Below are 21,820 nucleotides of genomic sequence, written 5' to 3'. Positions count from 1 at the left end.
AAGTCCTGCAGCATTACTTTGGGTATCATTCCTTCTTCTTAATCTCCAAGCTCCTCCAGCACCCTTGAAGATTTGGGGAACTGTATAATGTGCCTTTTAATGCATTCTTTTTCTGCTTAAATTAACCAAATCTTACTTCTGTTGCTTGCAACCAAGAACTCTGGGAAATATAGAAATAGACACCGGGAGTATTGGCAGCCACATACTCTCAGAGAATGGTGAGAATTTGAGCTTGGTTATCTGGTCTAGTTGAGCTGGAGGAAAATGAAAATTCAGATAGTGTTAAGATGGTTCATGGCATAAATTGCCATTTGTGGTCACCTGCGGTAAAGGTAACCCAGTACAATGAAGATCCCATTGACATTAAAGTTTTCAGAAATAGAATGATGTTGTCAGACAACAGTATGAGGGACACAAAGAATTTAAGAGCCGTGGGGAAAAGTGGTTGATTCTAATGGCCGGATAGCTTGAGAAGTGAATAGCAAGGGCTGAAATTCTAGTTCAAGGCACACAGTCTGAAAACCTAGGACTTTTGATGACTTTCAATGACAATGCTAAAAGAATATTTTACCTTTTGCAACCATAGCCAAAAGGGAGAGCCTGTGCATTTCTGGTTGGTTTTCTTTCTTTCTCTCTCTCTCTCTCTTTCTTTTCTTTTTTTTTTTGACAGAGTCTCACTCTGTTGCCCAGGCTGGAGTGAAGTGGCGCAATCTCGGCTCACTGCAACATTCGTCTCCCGGGCTCAAGTGATTCTCCTGCCTCAGCCTCCCAAGTAGCTGGGATTACAGGCACACACAGCCACACTCAGGTAATTTTTGTATTTTCAGTAGGGACGGGGTTTCACCATGTTGGCTAGGCTGTCTCAAACTCCTGACCTCAGGTGATCTTCCCGCTTCAGCCTCCCAAAATGCTGGAATTACAGATGTGAGCCACTGTGCTGAGCCAGGTTTCTGATTTTCAACATCTGTTAAATGCACAGCCTTCTCTGGTTTCTTACGTGATAGTTCGGGGACTGATTGGAAAGAATCAAGGGATAGAGAATGGGGACAGATGGGACTGAGGACTCAGCGCACAAAGCTCCCCTTATCACAGAAAGCAGCCCTTTCTCTCTGTGTGAGGAGGCTGTTCCTGCCTTGCTGGAAGAACTATGGTTTTTGCCTGAGGAAGTCAAGTTGCCGTGTGTTTCCCACTTCTCATTGTCTTCAAAGACAGAACTAGATACCAACATATCCCTCATTTTATAAAGCCAACCCTGGATGGAGAATTACACACCAAAATAACTACAAGACTTTGCTCTTTATTCTGGAAAAAAGTCTTCGGAATACATGTGGGAATGGATTTTGAGGGTGCTAAACCAGAGTAGGAGGCAAAGAACATTTGTTTACCAAGAGATTCTAGTTCAATATGCTTTCTGGAGCACAGGGAGGGGTCTGTTTGTCTGGTTCATTGGTTGAATGAAACCTGGAATTAATGGCAGCCCACATCATTCAAGAGAAGCTGAGAGGCCTGAAATTATCAAGCATAATGTAGAAGCAGGAATCCAAGGAAATAGGAATGTTGCTGTGGATTTATTGTGCAAATCCCACTCATCAATCCCCTAACTGGTCCTGGAGAGGGACCAGAAGACAATCCCCTTGTCAAGGCACCGAGAGAGACACTGGTGAGAGAAGTATATCTCAAAAGTACTGTCGTAGCTATAGTCTGTACATCAGGGATGCTATTGAGAGCTGCTGGAGATGAGTGGACTCCCTCATGTTTGCCAGGATCGTGGGTGCCAGAGGTCATGGCAGCACAACCACCAGTAAGGGACAGGTTATCCCAATAGAAGGCATAATGATCATGACCAGTCTGAGAATGGCCAGTCTGACAATCAAATTGCCTGCACATCAAAGATCTTTGGCAGAAACTAATTGAATATGAGCTCTTAGGACAAATGAGATGGGCAGTCCTCTGTGGGCCTGCTTAATATAGTTGACAAAAACAAAATAAAAACTCCCTAGATCTGACTTAAACTATCCCAACAGAGAGTGTTGTACCCACATCCAACCCTCAGACCCGAACCTGGATGCCAAAGAAGTGGTAAATTCCTAATCCCAGTTACTCAGGAGGCTGAGGCAGAAGAATCACTTGAACCCAGGAGGCGGAAGTTGCAGTGAGCTGAGATCACGCCACTGCACCTCAGTCTGGGCAACAGAGTGAGACTCCATCTGAAAAAAAAAAAAAAAAAAAAAAAAAAAAAGCCAGGCACGGTGGCTCACGCCTGTAATCCCAGCACTTTGGGAGGCCGAGGCCGGCAGATCACGAGGTCAGGAGATTGAGACCATCCTGGCTAACACGGTGAAACCCCAACTCTACTAAAAAAAAATACAAAGAAAATTAGCCGGGCATGGTGGCGGGCACCTTGTAGTCCCAACTACTCAGGAAGCTGAGGCAGGAGAATGGCATGAACCCAGGAGGCGGAGCTTGCAGTGAGCCGAGATCACGCCACTGCACTCCAGCTGGGCGACAGATCGAGACTCTGTCTCAAAAAAAAAAAAAAAAAAAAAAGGCCAGGCGTAGTGGCTAACGTCTGTAATCCCAGCACTTTGGGAGGCCGAGGCAGGCAGACCAGCTGAGGTCAGGAGTTCAAGACCAGCCTGGCCAACATGGTGAAACCCCGTCTCTACTAAAAATACAAAAAAATTAGCCAGGCGTGGTGGTGGGCGCCTGTAATCCCAGCTACTCGGGAGGCTGAGGTAGGAGAATTGCTTGAACCTGGGAGGCAGGGGTTGCGGTGAGCCGAGATCGCACCATTGCACTCCAGCCTGGGCAACAGAGCGAGACTCCATCTCAAAAAATATATAAATAAATAAATAAAAATAAAAATAAGTGGTAAATTCCCATCACTTTTTCATCTAACTGCTCAGTTGGTACACAGATGGAGGGGTCTTGGAAAATAAAACAGGTAATCATAAGCTTCATATGGTGGTGACTTCAATACAGCAAGCCCACACAGCCCCTGGAGGAAAATGTTTTTTTTCTCATTCCCAATAAGTGAAGAACTCCAAAAGCCACTTTGTCTCATCTGGTAAGGATACTTTCCCATCTCCTTCAGGGTTAGGTCAACTCTGGCTCCATGCCACAGTTTGGTCTTCAGAAATCTTAATCATTTTAATGTTCTTCGGACATCACAGTGATACTACATTAATGACATTATGCTATGAGGACCCACAAGGCAGGGATGGCAGTTATTCTAGGCATGTAAGAAACATGTAAATCTCATGAGTCTACAGGGGCCTGTGACCTCACAGAAGCATTTCAGGGAGTCTAGGTTGAGATAGCTCCTCCAAAATGAAGGATGAGATATTACACCTTACACCGCCTCCTGCAGGAAGCAGAAGCATAATGCTTTGAGGTCCTATTTATGGAAGTAACATTTGTCACATTAGTGGGCTTCTCTGACCCACTTATGGGGTGTCTCAAAAAGGAGCTAATTTTGAGAAGGGGCTCAAGGCAGAGGAGATACTCCATTTGGTTCAGGCTGCAATGCCATCTGTTTTGTCATCCATGACTCCGGGGATCTAACGGTGCTCAAAGTGTCAATGGCAGATTGGAGAGGTGCACGTTACCTGTGACAAGCCCTGTTAGGAGAATCACAGTGTCAATTATAAGGGTTTTGGAACACATACATGCCTTATTTGTCAAATAACTATTTTTCTTTTGAGAAAAAGAGATGGCTTGCTCCTGGGCTGTGGAAGAGACTGAATGTCTCATCAAGAAGTCAGATTATCATGCAGTCTGAGCTGCCTGTCGTGAGCTGCATGTTATTTTGATCCATCAAGCCACCAAGTCAGGTTCCCCAAAACACCCAGCTCTACTGGAGACTCTCAGCATTCAGGTGGACACGTTGACCTGCCCTGGGTATGGAAGACATCTTCTGTCCCCAGTTAGCCCACTGCTTGTTCAATAGGCTCATGGACACAGTGACCACACAGGCAGGGACTGACTGATCCATTTTGTAACAATCTGGACTTCCCTACCAAGGCTGCCCTGGCTTTTCATGAGCATCGCCAGCCAACTCTGAGCCTTTCAAGAGGTTTCAAACTCAGGGGAAGTCCTAGATAGCCACCTGAAAGCAGATTATATAGACCTCTTTAATCACGTAGGATATCAGCAATTTGTCCTTGCTGTAATAGACAATGTTTCTGAACTTGGACTGACTTTCTTTGCCCCCTGTGCCTGCGTTATTGTCCTGGGACTTTCTGAATGCATTGCTCATCATCATGGTATCCTATACAATAGTGCTCTAACCAAGGACCTCACTTTATACTAAAAGAGGAAATATGGTGGGCTAATTTCTGTCCCTCAAGTAGCAGCTGGCCTTATCCAGTGGTGGAATGACCAATTGTAGACTTAGTTATTGTGCCTGCAGGACGACAATGCACAGAAAGGTAGCATTGGTGTCCTATAATATATAGAATTTCTTCTGAACCCAAAGCTGACATATAGTGCTATTTGTCCTGCAGTCAGGATACATGGCTACAGGAACCAAGAGAATGGCGCCTTTCACTAACACTCAATGACTTACTTGCAAATTTTTTTGTTTCCCGTTCCTTTGCCTCTAGGCTTGGCTAGTTTGAAAGTCTCAGTAACCAAGGAGGAACTCTTCTACCCCAGGAGATTCAAGTGTGGTTTAATTGAAATAAAAGTTGAGACCCTGGCTATTTCAGACTCCTCAAGCCAGTGGGTGAATTGTAAAAAACAGTATGATGGTGTTGGCTGTGATGACAGTAACTATTAAGAGGAAGTAGAGTTGCTGTTATATGATGAGCAATAAAAGGTGAATAGACAGAATTCAATCATGGTAGTGCCTCTTGCTGCTGGCATGTCCAGTGGCAAACATTAACAAGCTTAGATTCCTCAGAAATCAGGTCTACCCTTGACTAGCTGAGATCCCTGATGAAGGGAAAGGGAAATTTTGTAACGTCCATTAAGGAGAGCAATTACAGCTCTATGACCCGTCAGAAAAACAACAACTCTAACTTACATTTTTTTCTTGCTGTGTCATATATATGTATTTTATAAATTGATGCAAAAGTAATTGTGGTTTTTTGTCATTACTTTTAATGGCAAAAAGCCACAATTACTTTGGTGCTAACCTAATAATGAATTCTCCTTTCCTTTACATTTTTTTCCTCTACTATTTTATATAAGACAAACTAGTGATGGATAACTTAATAATTTAGTCCGTAAGACACAGAATGTTGAGATGAGATGGTGACAGAATTAGAGGAATGGCTATCACCCAGAGCTCCTGGGCTTGGAGCTGGACACAGGAAATGATGATCCTTTTTGGGGAAAGAGGGAATGTGTTTTTCTTTTTTCTCCTTCCTTCCTTCCTTCCTCTCTCCTTTCTTCCTTTTCTCCTTCCTTCCTTCCTTCTATCCTCCCTTCCTCTCTTCCTTCCTTCCTTCTTTTTTTTGAGATGGAGTCTCACTCTGTGGCCCAGGCTGGAGCGCAGTGGTGTAATCTCAGCTCACTGCAACCTCCACCGCCCGGGTTCCAGCGATTCTTGTGCCTTAGTCTCCCTAGTAGCTGGGATTACAGGCATGTGCCACCACACCCGGCTAATTTTTGTATTTTTAGTAGAAACAGGGTTTCACCTGGTTGGCCAGGCGGGTCTCGAACTCCTGACTTCAGGTGATCCACCTGCCTTGGCCTCCCAAAGTGCTGGGATTACAGGCGTGAGCACCTGGCTTGGAATGTTTTTCAATTGTACAAGGGATATTAAGTGGGAGCATCTTTATTGTATTTTCAGAATTGTAAAGATGATAAGAAACACATTTGACACTAGGTAGTCAAAGAGGTGAACTGTTGTAGCCATCTGGCATTCTTTTTGTCTGCTTTGAAGGCATGATAAAGATGCTAGTTTTTCCTAAATCCATTCGCCCCTTCATCCATAATTACAGAACCATGGCTTTCAGCTGTGTACAATGCCACGTGGACTAAAACTACATTTCCCAATCTCTTGTAGCCAGCTTACTAGGGTAATTAAGTCCTACCAATGAGCTAAAAGTGGATGCATTATGTGGTCTTTCTGGGAAGGCTCCAGAAACAGGAGAAAACAAGTGCTCTTTAGTCTTCCCCTGTTCCTCCTAACGCTGGCCTGGGATGTGGACTCAATGTCTGGAGAGGCAGTAGCCCTTTTGGATCATGAGGTAGAATCCATGCACACTGGAGGGAGAAATATGAGTCTGGACCTCTGTTGACAAACAATATTCCTTCAGTGTAATAAAATGTATACGGATGCTTTTCCAATGTGCCGGGGAGAGACTGGTAAACAAGGCTAGTTTCTATCATAAGGACACACAAATAAGTGTGTTGCAGGGGAAACTAACAATCAGGCAAGGATATTAGGGAAGCACACAGGTGAAACACCTAGCCTAACCCTGACAGTATGGTGGGTGGAGAGTTCTGGAGAGGCTCTCTGCAGGAAGTAACACCCTCATGGATAGATACGAAGGACCAGCTGTTGGAGGAAAGGGCAGAATTATCTTAGTCTAGGGGAGTCAGGAGGTGTTAACACTGCTTAACACCTTGGAAGAGATAAGGCAGGGAGGTAAGCTAGGGTAGGAGTTTAGACTCTATCCCCAGAACTATGAGGAGCAAGGGAAGGGCATTTAAGCACGGGAGTAAAGTGGCCAGGTGTTCTTTAGAACGATCCGTTCCACTTGCGCTGTTCAGAACGGGGATTGAGGGGAACGAGATCAGAGGCGTGGAGACCAATTCCGTATTTCCTCTTGAAATAGCGATAGGGAGAGAGGGAAAGGATAGAAAAACTAGAAAAGGAGCTCCACGCCAAAGGCACACTTGGCCCCAGTGAACCACCTGGAATACGCTGGGAGCGCTGTAACCACTAAGTAATTCTGAGCAAAAGCCAGGGTGGATTCTGGATATGCCAGGCCGTCTTTTGGAAAAAGAACACACAATTAGGCACGAAATGGAGTAAGAAAAGAAATCACAATTACTGGAGCCTCGGAAATCCGGGTTTCTTTCTTCTGTTTACCAGAACCGCTTGCCCAGCAATGTTTCCAGAGGGCAGCCCGGCTTTCCCTCTTTTCCCAGAGCACGCCCCAGCTCTCCCAAGACAAGGGTGGCGTGGTGCCCCGGGGCAAAGACTAAGTCGATGTACAGCCTCGAGGAGAGAGCTGCTCAGCAAAAGCAAAAGAGAAGGGCTCTCGGGTGGCGGGGACAGACCCTCCTTCGGGATGGGTTGGATCGGACAAGGGAGGCCGTGTGCCATCAGCTGCCCCACTTCTCTCTGAAGCCCAGTGGGCTCCATCCACTGCCCCGCGGCCCGCGCGCCTCCCGGCACCAGCTGCGTCGCTGGGAGGTGAGGCTCTGGGAGCGCGTGAGACTCTCCGGGAGAAAACAGCCCAGCTTGCATCCGAGAGGAGGCAGCAGCCGCAGGCACCGTCTATTTCCTCACTGAGTATACAAATTTGACCTCAAAAACACAAACCCTGTCTTTGGCATTTCTGCATTTAGAAATAAACATCATTCCAGACGCCGGCCAGTTCATAGCCACAGAGTCGTAAAGTTTTATTTTTAAAGGGGGAGACGGAAAGGACTTGTAAAGTTTTTTTTTTAATTTGTTTTTAAATAAAGGAATTAACTTCTGCAAAACAAGCAATCAGCAGCAGAATGCGCGAGGCCAGGAGTGCGATCCCCCGAGGCGCGGGGCGCGGCTGGGAAGTTTTGGGGGCGCGCGGCGCGGTGCCGGGACCGGGGAGGAGGCGCGCGGTTCTGGGGGCGCGCAGTGCGGGAGCGCGCGGCCCCGGGGATGGGGAAGGGGCCGGGGACGGGTAGCGCGCGGCCCCTGGGATGGGGAGGGGGCGGGATGGGGGTAGGAGGCGCGCGGCTCTGGGAGCGCGCAATCTGGGAGCGCGCGGCCCCGGGGATGGGGAGGAGGCCGGGAGGAGGCGTGAGGCTCTGGGGGCGCGCACTGCGGGAGCGCGCGGTGGCGAGGATAGGGCGGGCCGGGGTTCGCGGGGCGAAGGCGCGCGGTGCCCGGGAGAGGGCGGGCCGGGGCGCGCGGGCCGGGGCGGGGGCGCGCGGGGCCGGTCGGCGCGCGGGGGCGGCGGGCGCGGCGCTGCCAATCGCAGACAAAGGCCGCCCCAGTGAATCATGTGGTGCCGCGGGAGGAAGTGCGGCTTGTTTTCTTTCCTCCAGTCTCGGGGCTGCAGGCTGAGCGCGATGCGCGGAGACCCCCGCGGGGGCGGCGGCGGCCGTGAGCCCCGATGAGGCCCGAGCGCCCCCGGCCGCGCGGCAGCGCCCCCGGCCCGATGGAGACCCCGCCGTGGGACCCAGCCCGCAACGACTCGCTGCCGCCCACGCTGACCCCGGCCGTGCCCCCCTACGTGAAGCTCGGCCTCACCGTCGTCTACACCGTGTTCTACGCGCTGCTTTTCGTGTTCATCTACGTGCAGCTCTGGCTGGTGCTGCGCTACCGCCACAAGCGGCTCAGCTACCAGAGCGTCTTCCTCTTTCTCTGCCTCTTCTGGGCCTCCCTGCGGACCGTCCTCTTCTCCTTCTACTTCAAAGACTTCGTGGCGGCCAATTCGCTCAGCCCCTTCGTTTTCTGGCTGCTCTACTGCTTCCCCGTGTGCCTGCAGTTTTTCACGCTCACGCTGATGAACTTGTACTTCACGCAGGTGAGTCTCAGAGAGGCTCCTGGAGGCGCTCACCTGGCGGGGTGGTCCCCGCGGGGCGCCCGAGGCAGGGGCGCTGGCAGCCGCGGGGGCGGGTCCGGCCCTAGGGCTGAGAGTGTAGGGAGAAGGCGCCGGCTCTGGGGTCGTCCGAACCCTGTCCTGTTTGCGGGCATTTCTCATAGGAAACCCCCTGCCATTCCCAAAAGGGGCGAGGAGAAGGAAGGGGAGGGCTGGGGGCCGCCGGTCACTCGCTGCCCCTGGCTCCGCATCGTGCGGTGGATTCGGGGCGCTTCTCCGTGCGCAGCGCGAAGCAGCAGCGCCTGCACTCGCCAGTTAGTACGGATGGAAGGTGTGCCCCCAAGGGAGGCCTGAATACTAGAATTTGCCCTGCCTCCCAAGGCACCTAACTCCCGGCCTGGAAAGGTCTTCTGCACGTTGGCCTCCAGATTTGGGCCTGACACTGCTTTTTTGAGCGTTGGCAGGGTGAGACCGTGTTGGTTTTGAGGAGATGTTTTGAACCTCCGGCTTAGGAGCTCTACCGAACTGCGGCTTACTAACTCATTCCACCGGATTGCTAAACGGCAGGCTGGGGTAACACCCCGCTCCGAGCTGCTGCCGCTCGTCAGACTTACTGTCTGAGCTCATCTGAGAGGCCCCCAAAAAAGGCCATAAAAGTTGACTGGGGCTCTTTTACAGCCACACAAAAATCACTTTATGGGGCATATTATTAAATAAGCTAATGGGAGAGTACGTGAATTAACTTGGCTGCTGCTTTACTGGTGATGGTTGACTTAATGAGAGTGCAGTAATTGTTGAGCACTTTGCAAATACTTTGTATAGCGTTGCACAAAGGTTTAATAACGCGGTGCCGCCGTCATCATCGTCATCATTATCTCTGATTCCCGTTAGCTTTCCAAGCACTAAGATGTCCATTTTCAGTAGGACTCTGCCGAAGGGAGAGGCGCCAACGGTGTCACCTGGTGAGGGTAATTTAAGAACTGTAGGATGGACAGAGACCCTGTGCAAGCAGGCATCTCATTTTAAGTGTCCTTTTTTTTTTGAGAAAAAGTCACTTATTTAAAAAAAGAAAGGCCGTATGCGGTGGCGCATGCCTGTAATCCCAGCATTCTGGAGGCGGAGGCGGGAGGATCGCTTGTGTCCCTGAGTTTGAGACCAGTCTGGGCAACATGGCGAAACTTCCTCTCTACAAAATGTACAAAAATTAGCTGGCTGTGGTAGTGCCCGCCTGTAGTTCCAGCTACTCAGGAGGCTGAGGTGGGAGGCTGAGCCTGGGAGGCGGAGGTTGCAGTAAGCAGAGATTGAACCACTGCACTCCAGCCTGGGTGACAGCTAGACCCTGTCTCAAAAAAAAAAAAAAAAAAAGTAGGAAAAGGATTGCTCTGGTACAGTGGAAGCCACTGAATGAAAATATGGAAGAAGTGCTTTTGGCTAAAAAATAGCATATGTGATATTTTGTAGACATTATAATCTTTTAAAAATGGGTCTACACTCAGAGACTTCTTATAAGTCCAGCGTATCAGCATATTTTCCAGTCGGAGAGTAATGTGTATTGTCTGTCCAAGTACAACCTTTAAACCTGCAAACCAGTTCAGGCAGTCGGCTGCATTGCACAGACACTTGGGTTTTGTAATTGAAATGAGGTGGTTCCAGCAAGATGCAAAAGACAGGTGAGGTGATGTTACCCCAAGACTTTGACAATGGTGGTATTGCACATTGAGCTCTTTATATTTGTCCCCTTTTTGGGGGGCAGTGGGGGAAGAGGAAAATGTAGGGAACTGCCACAGCTCTCTGGTAATCACATGCAAATTCTGGACTTAGAGCCGGATTAGGGGCCAGGCTGCACATTTTCTGCACCATCTGCTGGTTGGTGAGTAAATGCTGAGCAAGGGAAACAGTGACCAGGCAGACAGGGCCCAAAGTCACGGCCCTGTACTCTTTATATCTCCCAGGTCTGCGGGCACCACAGCAAAGGCATTTCGCCTGAGGGCACAGGGTGGCTGGCTGGAGAAGGTGGCATGTCTCCATCTCTGAGTGCTGGCATCTCAGAGCCTGGCAGAACAAAGCCATTTCTGGCTTAGTGACAAAACTGTGATACTTCTGGGGAGTTATAAAGCCTTTTGTCACCAACCCAGCTCTGCCTCCCATCTCCTCCTCTCCCGCCACCCTCTCTTTCTCTTACACAAACCATTGGAATTACCTAAAGTGGGGAGCTTTAAGAATAACTGTTGCTTGGGCCCCCATCTCAGACCAAGTAAATGCGATTTTTGGAGAAGGGGCTGACAGCTAACAATTAAGAAGTATGTTTAAGAAAGCATACTTTCGATCTTGGCTCACTGCAACCTCCGCCTCCCAGGTTCAAGTGATTCTCCTACCTCAGCCTCCCAAGTAGCTGGGACTACAGGTGCGTGCCACTATGCCCAGCTAATTTTTGTATTTTTAGTAGGGACAGTGTTTCACCATGTTGACCAGGATGGTCTTGATCTCTTGACCTTGTGATCTGTCCACCTCGGCCTCCCAAAGTGCTGGGATTACAGGCGTGAGCCACCGCACCCGGCCAAGAAAGCACACTTCTAAGCAATTGGTTATATTTATTTTTACCAGAACTCTCTGAAGAAAGTACTGATATTGTCCCCATTTTCCAGAGGAGGAAACTGAGGCTGAGAGGTTGTAGATGACTTACTCATGGTCACACTGTCAGTGCATGGTGGAGCTGGGATTCAACGCACATCTGTGCTGTCTGAGTGTGAGGTTTGTCTTTTATGTACAGTATGTGAAACCTCTTTTTATTTTATTTTTTGAGATAGAGCCTTGCTTTGTGGTGATCTGGGTTCACTGCAACCTCTGCCTCCTGGATTCAAGTGATTCTTCTGCCTCAGCCTCCTGAGTATCTGGGATTACAGGCACCTGCCACTGCACCTGGCTAATTTTTGTATTTTTAGTAGAGATGGAGTTTTGCCATGTTGGCCAGGTTGGTCTCAAACTCCTGACCTCAAGTGATCTGCCCACCTCGGCCTCCCAAAGTGCTGTGATTACAGGCGTGAGCCACCGCGCCTGGCCATGAAACCTCTTAACAATGGGAAAACATACCCACCTCTAAATCTAACCTCATGTTCTCCAGAAGCGCAAAATCAGGTTGCAGAGAATCGAAGTATACATACAGCACAGTTAAGGCACGATTTGGGGCACTGAAGGGAATGGATATTGAAGCATCAGGAGACTTGAATGAGACCTGAGTCCTTTGAGAAGAAGCAGGTGTCTGGAGGCTGAAGCTGGGTGGGGAGGAGAGGACGGTGGGAAGGAAGTCGTGGGGCAGTTTGGGAATTGGGAATGAACTGGAAGGGGAGGTCCAAGATGGGGAGGAAGCTTTTTTCTGTTGTTGTCAGTCCTTTGTCCTTTTGTGGGGTCCCCATACCTGGGCCTTACTTACTCATCTCACCCTCCCTGGTGACCCAGAGGGTACTGTTACCCCCCAACTGAGGCTCGGAGGGGTGAGAACACTTGCCCACACTGCCCTGTCCGAGCCTCCGTGCAACGCACACGATGCTGCAGTACGCAGCCCCAGCTGCCCTTGGGTACACATCTGAGGGTAATGCGATCATGAGCAAGCTCAATTTGATTTACTTCCCCCTAAATCACTGCTTTTAAATTCTGCCATGTTAAGTCTTTTTCCACCCCTAATGACCTCTCAGGCAGATCCTATGGCTTTCTAGTCATACTCGGTAATTATTATTATTATTATTATTTTGGAGTCTGGCTCTGTCACCCAGGCTGCAGTAGTGTGATCTTGGCTCACTGCAACCTCCACCTCCCAGATTCAAGCAATTCTCCTGCCTCAGCCTCCTTAGTAGCTGAGATTACAGGTGTGCGCCACCACGCCTGGCTAATTTCTGTATTTTCAGTAGAGACAGGGTTTCACCATCTTGGCCAGGCTGGTTTCGAACTCCTGACCTCAGGTGATCCGCCTACCTCGGCTTCCCAAACTACTGGGATTGCAGGCGTGAGCCACTGTGCCCGGCCCATACTCCTTTATTGAATCTTTACGTCTAATTTAAAGCTTCTCCCCTTTCCAAGGCCAGCCAGGCTTCGAGCTGCAGGGCTTGGTGCAGAGGGTGCGCCCCATGCTCTCAGCCTCTCCCCTTCCATCTTCCCAGGCAGCCCAGGCGAGGGACACACTCTCTCGTGACTGCCAGCCTGTCGGCTTCTGGTCTTGCTCTGGCGCCGCCTCTGTGGGTAACTCTGCCCCGTGGCCATGTTGACATGATGGCCTTCAGCTTCTTCCTAGCCCCATCTTTGGTCTCCTTTCCGTCCCAGTTCCTTCTTCAGGGGGCAGCCACGTGGCTTTAGGTCCCTTTTTCTTAGAAAGCCGTGGGATCGCTGAGGCCCCTCCACTGCCACTTGGCTACATGGGTGACAGGCTGGATGCCTAACTAGTGTCTTCAGGACCCTGCACCTGGCTGCTTTTCACCCCTTGCCTGCCTTGGGGCCCTCCTACCTGGAAAAATCCCAGGTGGAAGCAAGCATCACCCTCCAAGTGCCTGGTGCCTCCAGATCACCAGGGCACAGGTCAGGCTCCACCGGGACTCCATCTGCAAACAGTCCCAGCTCAGCAAGCATCTGCCCGGGCCCCTTCCTGCTCAATCCCTGTGAGCAGTGTCCGTGTGTCTTTCTCCTTTCTGACCTGGGGTGAGGTGCCCTGCTGGTAGCAGGCTGTTAACTCTTTTTCTCCATCTCTACTCTCCACCTTCCAGTTCAGCCTGGGAACATGGGGAGGTGGCTGTGGTAGGACTGGTTCTGCTAACTCTCCAGGCCGTCTGTATGCAGTGTCTGTCTGGCCCCAAATGTTTGGAACATGGAGTGCTGACTACCTGTTGTTTCCAGCTGTGGCTCCTTGTGCCAGCTTTGGGGAACAGCTGAACTTCTGCTCCCGGCTGCATGAGGAAGTGGCGGGACCAAGGCTTTGCACCGAGGTCTTTGACTCAGAGCCTGTTCTAAGCGCTGTGTCGAATCGCCATTTTAGTGGGGACTTTAGAGAGGGGCAGGACTCTGAAACCTGAGGCAGGCAGGGGTCTCTGCTCATGAGGAATTATGGTGCCTTCTATCTCCAGGTTTCAGGGTAGAGGCTCAGAAGCAAAGGCGGTAGCTTCTGTGCCCAGGCAGCTCCTGGGCAGACAGGTCTGTGCCCTGCAGGGGCAGAAGTTGGTGTGGTGGTGGGCTCGGTGACACCTCGGCAGCCGTGTATCCCAGCCCTTCTTCCTCGGATTCCCAGCCTGGAACTCAGACTCTCCAGATTCCCGAGTTTGGCAGAATGGAACAGGCTGGTTCAGCTTTGTCTTGGGCCCTATGACAAACTCCTGCCATTGCAGTCACGTGGTTTGCGGAAGGAAATGGAGAAGCGAGTTCTCTCCATGGGGAGAGGTGCTGTGATGAATGGGCTCTGATGTGGGAGCTGAGACCTGAGACCTCACCACGCCTTGGAGGGCAGATGGGAAGCTGACATTTATCGGGGTCTGGTCTGTTCTGTTCTGAAACTCCGCTAGGGACTTCCACACCCTCCACTCAGCTGCAGCAGGGATGGTTCGTGAGTCATGTGGTCCTGTGAGATGGTGCCAGGGGCTCGTGGTGAGGGCCTGCGGCTCATGGTAGGGGCTCATGGTCGGTGTTGGGAGCTCATCATGGGCACTAGGCCAGCAAAGCCTTATGAATGAGGAGGCAGCTCTGGGAGTGAAGGAGCAGGGTCCCTGGGTGCAGATCTGGGTTCCATTCCGGGCTTTGCCTCCAGTGTGGGTCCCATGGCCGGTTAGCACCTCTCCGAGGCTGCTGCTTCACCAGGGAGACAGAAACTGTAATACTCATCCCATGGGTTGGCGTGGGTTAAAGGAGATGCCGTGTATCTTGAATTCCTTTGCTCCTCGCCTCCCTTAGCTGAGATTCTCGCTGTATGTTGCCTACAGCTCTGAACCCGGGCTCTTTCTCCGACACCCAGCCACTGTCCTGAAGGTCAGGTCCCCAGGCTGACCCTGCCCTTTTCCAGCCCACTGTGCCATCAAAATTACTTTTCCACCAAACAGCAACTTTTCTGTTTGTAAAACAGTGGTGACTCTTGGCGCACCCGTAGGGAGCATGTGGCGAGCCTAATCGCAGTGCCTGACATGAGAGCAGAAGGCACTGGGGGTCCAGCAGCCCAGCCCCTCCTTTGCAGATGAGCCGACCAGAGGAGGAAATTCTCCCAGGCAGCCCAGCCAGGCGTGCAGAGGCAGGACAAGTCCCGTGTTTCAGGCTGACCGATCCGTGCTTGCTACACACGCCACACTCTGACTTGAAGTGGGTCATAGTCCTCATTCTTGCTGGTAGGGAACTAAGAGGCCCCTGAAAATCGAATCCAGGAATTAGTCCTCCACGCTCACCAGGAAAGGGACGTGGGTGATTGTAGGAGTAAGGGGCTTCAGCTATGGCTCTTGGCAGTCAGTTTAGTCAAGACGTGTTTATCAGATACCTGTGGTGTGCCAGGCCCTAGTCTAGGAGTTGTGAAGAGGGAAGCTTCTAGGCCTGTTGGTGATTGTGAAGAAGTAAGAGGCTTAGGAAACAGACAAGGCGGGCCAAGGGCAAGGACTGTGCTCAGCCTGGCTTCTGGGCCCCGCACCCATGGCCTCAGCCCCTGGCACCGGCTCCCTGCGGAGCCAGCTCAGTGGGCTGATGGCCAGCCAGAGCCGTGTGCGCGCCTAGGTGTGCACCTTTGTATGTGTCTGTATGTGCGTGTGTGCCTGTGTGCACGTGTGTGTGTATGTACATGTGTGCCTGTGCATGTGTGGCTGCGTGCTCCTGTGTGTGTGTATATGCATATGCGTGTGTGCCTGTGTGCACCTGTGTGCGTGTGGGGTCTGTGTATGTGTGCCTGTGTGTGTACCTGTGTGTGCGTGCCTGCCTCTGTGTGCCTGTGTCTGTGTGGGTCTCTGAGTGTCTGTGCATGTGTGTGTCTGTGTCTGTGTGTGCCTGTGTATGTCTGTGTCTGTGTGTGTGCCTCTGTGTCTGTGCATGTGTGTGCCCGTTTGTGTTTGTGTGTGTCTGTGTATGTGCCTCTGTGTGTGTGTGTCTGTGCCCGTGTGTGTGCCTGTGTTTGTGTGTGTATGTGCCTGTGTGTGTCTTTGCCTGTGTTTGTGTGTGTGTATGTGCCTGTGCGTGTGTCTGTGCGTGTGTGTGCCTGTGTGTGTGGAAAGGTTTCCTTATTTTCATTTGGTCTGCCGTTCACCCCCAGCACCTCCCCGCAGGCCACTTTCTAAATATACAGCCCTGTTTTCCGAACCCTCTCCTCGAGCCATGGCAGTGTGCTCTTCTCTCTGCAGCTGAGGCTGTGGCCGCATCAGTGCCTCGGTGATGCCCTGCCAACCGAGGGGGAACTAAATCCTGTTAATGCCCTCAGCACTCGGGGAACAATTAGGCCCCTCACAGCACATTCAGCATCCAACCCCAGTGACCATGCAGGAAGCCTGGACTTCCCCACAGCAGAGGCTGGGCTGAGGCTGCTGCCGAGTCACCATCAGGAGAGCCCTACTGTCGGCTCCGAACACTGTGGCACCTGCAGGCTTTGCTACGGCTTCTTGCTCACCTGCCTTTCTGTAGTCAGACAGGCAGAACTGGTAGTGACCAGCAGGGAGGCAGGGCCGGAGCGCCGTCCTGAGGCTAGTGCAGGTTCTCAGGGGAGTTCCAGGGCCCAGCCATGGCTGTCCTGCTGCTGCTGTGCCCACGCTCTGAGCCCCAGGCTAGCTGCTCAGCATTGAGTGGCGGGCAGGGGTCATGGCAGTGAGGGGAGGGCTGCCCAGAGAGGAACGTTTGCGAGATCCAAGGCCCTCTACAAAATCTCACTGCAAGCGTCTTAGGGTTTTGCAAAAAACAAAGTCATGTGATCCCAAGAGCCGCTTTTGTCAGGCTGTTCCTGTTGGCCTTGCGTTTCCAGTGAGAAGAGGAAAGCCAGTTCCTGGTTGGAAGGTCTGTCTGGGTCCTGACATTTTGGCCGGCCAGTTCTCTCAGTACAGAAATAGCCCCAGCAGACTGTTTAGACAGTACCTGGGACAACAGGCATTCCCCGAGGGCTGCAGAGGCTCATAAATATTTCACTTTTTATGTTTCCTGCAGCTGAAGTTTAGATTCCATTAACCTATGAGGACAGGTGAAGCCCAAATGGTTTTACTCTGCAAGTGGGTTGATTTCCTCAAGCTTATGTGGGTCAGGATTTTAGGCCTGTGAGCCACATATGGTCTCTGTTGCATATTCCTTTTTTTTTTTTTTTTTGAGACAGAGTCTTGCTCTGTCGCCAAGCTGGAGTGCAGTGGCGCGATCTCAGCTCACTGCAACCTCCACCCCCCAGGTTCAAGCGATTCTCCTGCCTCAGCCTCCCAAGTAGCTGGGACCACAGGCGTGTGCCACCATGCCTGGCTAATTTTTGTATTTTTAGAAGAGACGGGATTTTACCATGTTCGCCAGGGTGGTCTCGATCTCGTCACCTCATGATCCGCCCACCTCGGCCTCCCAAAGTACTGGGATTACAGGCATGAGCCACCCCGCCCGGCCGCATATTCCTTTTTTTAAAACAACAACAACAGCAAACGCAATGCATTTAAAATGGTAAAAACCATCTTAGCTCACAGGCTTTACTGAAACAGCCTGTGGGATGGACTTAGCCTGCAGGCTGTAGTGTGCTGACCACTGGGTTAGGACAGACTCATTATTTGTCACCAAGATCCCCCTCCACCATCACCACCTTTATTATTTTTGCTAAGGCAAGTCAGAAACGGGCTTCGGTTTCTTTCATGGTTTAGGGAGTTTCATGCTTTCAGTGAACGAGCTGTAGTTATCCCTACACACAGGTGTCTGGGATCAGAGATAGGAAGTTGGGATTTCTTCCCTGAAGGGCCACAGTCTATTGGGAAGGACAGACATAAGTAGAAAGGAGAGGGCTGGGAGCCACCTGCACCTTTGGCACATAGGAGGGACCGTCATCCTGGCTCTCTGGACTGGGGAGGCAGTCTTGACATCATGTGATATTATCAGCTTACTCGCTCCCTCCTTGATTATTTATTTATTTGAGATGGAGTCTTGCTGTGTCGCCCAGTCCGGAGTGCAGTGGTGCAATCTCAGCTCACTGCAACCTCTGCCTCCCGGGTTCAAGTGATTCTCTTGCTACAGCCTCCCGAGTAGCTGGGACTACAGGTGCCCGCCACCATGCCCAGCTAATTTTTGTATTTTTAGTAGAGACGGGGTTTCACTATGTTGGCCAGGATGAACTCAGTCTCTTGACCTCATGATCCACCTACCATGGCCTCCCAAAGTGCTGGGACTACAGGCGTGAGCCACCGCGCCTGGCCTCCCTCCTCGATTTTTAAATGGCATACACACTTGCGAGGCTGAGCTACACAGTCTGCAAAACAGACTGTGAAAAACCCCCCACACACGGTGGGGTTGGCTCTGTGGGCTGCTCCCACCCCATAGGCTACTCTCCCTGGTGCCTTGGACTCTGCTGCCACAGCTTCTTTGTAGCTGTCAGAGGTCATGTTGTCCCATCAGGCTGTGTGACGGTCCGTTTGTAGTGCATGAGTGGTGGCAGATAAAGAGGGAAGTGGGCAGGGTGTGAGCCACCTTGGTGTGCCGTGAGCCTGACCCCATCAGGACCACACTCATTTTCTGGGAAGACAGCACACATCTATCCATGCGAGAGGGCCTCATCCTCCCAGCTTTCACAAAGCAACATTAAGTTCAACTGGAACATGGAGATTCATTTCATTTATTCAACAGGTGTTTTTTTTTTTTTTAATTAAAAAAATTGTATTGGCTGGGTGTGGTGACTTACGCCTGTAATCCCAACACTCTGGGAGGCCAAAGCAGGAGGATCGCTTGAGCCCAGGAGTTCAAGACTATCCTGGGCAATATAGTGAGATCTCATCTCTACAAAAAATTAAAAAATTAGCCAAGCATAGTGGCACGCACCTGTAATCCCAGCTACTCAAGAGGCTGAGGTGGGAGGATTGCTTGAACTTGGGAGGTCAAGGCTGCAGTGAGCCGAGATCGCACCACTGCATTCCAGCCTGGGTGATAGAGCGAGACCTGTCTCAAAAAAATGTATTGGGGCTGGGCACAGTGGCTTATGCCTGTAATCCCAGCACTTTGGGAGGCCGAGGCGGGTGGATCACCTGAGGTCAGTAGTTCCAGACCACCCTGGCCAACATGGTGAAACCCCATCTCTACCAAAAATACAAAAATTAGCTAGGCGTGGTGGGTGCCTGTAATCCCAGCTGTTGAGGAGGCTGAGACAGGAGAATTGCTTGAACCCGGGAGGCAGAGGTTACAGTGAGCCAAGATCGTGCCGTTGCACTGTAACCTGGGTGACAAGAGTGAAACTCCATCTCAAAAAGAAAAAAAATGTATTGGGCTAGGTGCGGTGGCTCACGTCTGTAATCCCAGCACTTTGAGAAGCTGAGGTGAGTGGATCATGAGGTCAGGAGTTTGAGACCAGCCTGGCCAACATGGTGAAACCCCATCTCTACTAAAAATACAAAAATTAGCCGGGTGCGGTGGTGGGTGCCTGTAATCCCAGCTACTCAGGAGGCTGAGGCAGGAGAATTGCTTGAACCTGGGAGGCGGAGGATGCAGTGAGCCGAGATCACACCACTGCACTCCAGCCTGGGAGACAGAGCAATATTCCATCTCGCGGGGGGGAAGACATATTGAAGCAAAATTGACACAATGTGAAATTAACCATTGAATGCATGCAGCTGAGTGATGTTCAGTACATTCACAGTGTTGCGCAGCTGTCACCTCTATCTAGTTCCAGAACATTTTTATCACCCCCAAAGGAAACCTTATGCCCATTAAGCAATCACTCCTGAGTCCCCGTCGCCTCAGCCCCTGGCAGCCACCCATTTGCTTTCTATCTCTGTGGATTTACCTATCCTGAATATTTCATATCAAAGGAATCATACAGTGTGTATTCTTGTACGTCTTCTCCTTTCTCCTAGCATAGTGTTTTGAGATTCTTCACATTGTAACATTTGTCAGAACTTCATTCCTTTATAAGGTTAAATAATATTGCGCTGCATGGATAGAGACCACATTTTATTTATCCATTCATCCGTTGATGGACATTTAGGTTATTTCATCACGCGTGTTTGAGTGCTTGTTGTGTGCCAGACACTGTGCAGACTGTTTAAGGTCAAACTTAGATTCTCCCTGTGTGGAACTCAGCCTTGAGCAGAGAAAACAGACTTCATGTCAACGATTTCTCCATTGTGCGATTGACTGGCTGATGTGACTTAGTGGCTGTCCTTACAGTAGAGATATGAAGTGTGAGATGTTTTCAGTGGAAAGTTGAAGACTTAATTCATTCCTTCGTCTCTGTGAGTCCCCCTCTAGGATACATGTTTTAAAAAGAACCAGTGTTTTTTGCTGCTATTTAAATGAAAGTCAAATCCAATTAAAAAATCTCACTATAATGGAATCAAAATATTTCCTAAACACAGATATTCACTATGAAGCGATGCCAGGATGGCTGTGGAGGGAACTTCTTGGTGGAAGCCGCCACCTGTGATTTGGGCTGTTGGGTTTCCACCCACCATTGCCCTGGTCCTGCTCCTAGGGCCCCTTGATTGGGAGCCACTGGGAGGTGAAGGCTTAGGTTTAGGTTGACATAGCAGGTGTATTCTCACCAGAACCAGATTCTGGGGCAACCAAGTTGGGCTCCTGGCTAGTCTTGGGTTGTGTGTGTGGAAGCCCCCAGACTCCGTGTCCTCCTGGGTCCTGCTCCAGGTTAAGCTGGAATTTCTGGTCTGCCTGGGTTTGTTCTCAGTGAATCGTGGGGTCCAGACCAACATGAGGATGGAAGGGTGGTGCTGGGTAACTCCCACTCCTGCACCCTGGGGCTGTGCACAGCACGCGTCATCCGTCCCCCGAGGACACACGGCTTTGACAGCATATATTGTGTCTTCCCTGAGTTCTCTCTGCTTGGGGTTAGCTAGTCCCAGTTTTTTTCATTATTTCTGGAGGAACGTGGGCGTGTCCCCTGCCATCCTGGTTGCTGTTCCCGAAGGCCCCAGCGAGCTGGGACAGTGTCAGGAGCAGACCAAGTCACCACCCCCCGTGAAGAACTTCCCCCGTTACCCACATGGCTTCCCCTCAAGGAGGCCGGATGGTCATTCTTTCGGTGGCAGGACACAGGGAGCGTCATTTAATACCAGACATGTCCAGCAAGGCCAGGAGTTCCCAGGGCATCCTAAAACCTCAGAATTCTCCTCACTTCTGAAGCAGAAAGTTATTTTGTGAGGAGGGGAAGAAACAAACTGGGGTATTTTCCCTGCAAATTTATTTTGTAGTTTTTGCATCATTTGCCAGCAAGGATCAGGGCACAATGGTACGACACCGCACACTGCCGCACGTGGCCCGGGACCCTCCTGCCGTAGGACCTGGCGGGCCAGCGCTTGCCACCGGGAGAAACACATCCTCTGTGCTTGTAATGTGTCACCTTCCTTAAGTACATTTAGAACAATTAGGGGCAGGGCCCTGGCTGGTAAACTGTGAACTGCAATGTGTGGTTATGCAGTTAAGAAACATAACAATGATGGTAGGGCCTTGTGTGGCCACAGCCCTTGTCATTCCCAAGGCCAAAGAGAGAGAATCCTGCCAGGGAGGCAGATCAGAATTATTTGCCTCCATCTCTGTGAGGAACTGATGCCGAGACGGACTCTACCCAGGCATTGGGCAGGCGGGCAGGTCGGTGTGCTCCTGTGGCTGAAGCGGCCGGGCCGCAGCTGTTCCTGCGGGGCTTCCAGGGTGGAGGACACGGGCTGACATGGGCTGTCCCTGGGAAGGAACTTCAAGTCATGGAGCTGTCAAAGTAGAAGCAGCTTAATGAATATTTGTCCTAATGCTTTCACCTCACAGATAGACACCCTAAAAAAGGTCAATGGAGCTAACCAGGAACCGACAAAGTAGGTTCCTGGGGGTTGACCAGCCTCGCCCCTGAATCCAGGTGCTCAGGGGACAAGAGACAATTCAGAAAAGCAGGGAGAGTGAAGGACGGCGTTTGGTGTGGCTTTAGGTTGACTTCGAGAGCCACAAAGGGTGTG

The 21,820-nt window shown here is 50.8% G+C and overlaps 1 protein-coding gene across 2 annotated transcripts in view; it reads left to right on the top strand.

Moving 5' to 3' along the window:
- Positions 1-8,108: 8,108 nt before the first annotated feature.
- Positions 8,109-21,820, top strand: part of GPR137B (G protein-coupled receptor 137B) — a 73,244-nt gene continuing 59,532 nt past the window's right edge. Inside the window, exon 1 of one of the 2 annotated variants that reach the window (XM_054479637.2) lies at positions 8,109-8,693. In XM_054479637.2, the coding sequence (XP_054335612.1) occupies positions 8,280-8,693 (414 nt within the window). In that variant the 5' untranslated portion in view covers positions 8,109-8,279. The remainder of the gene's footprint in view (positions 8,694-21,820) is intronic. The other variant, XM_054479628.2, reaches the window with a different exon arrangement.

This window comes from Pongo pygmaeus, chromosome 1 (genome assembly GCF_028885625.2).
Source record: "Pongo pygmaeus isolate AG05252 chromosome 1, NHGRI_mPonPyg2-v2.0_pri, whole genome shotgun sequence".
In the NCBI taxonomy this organism is placed as follows: domain Eukaryota; kingdom Metazoa; phylum Chordata; class Mammalia; order Primates; family Hominidae; genus Pongo; species Pongo pygmaeus.
Note: the sequence above shows the minus strand (reverse complement) of the source record. Positions and strands in the feature narration are given on the sequence as shown.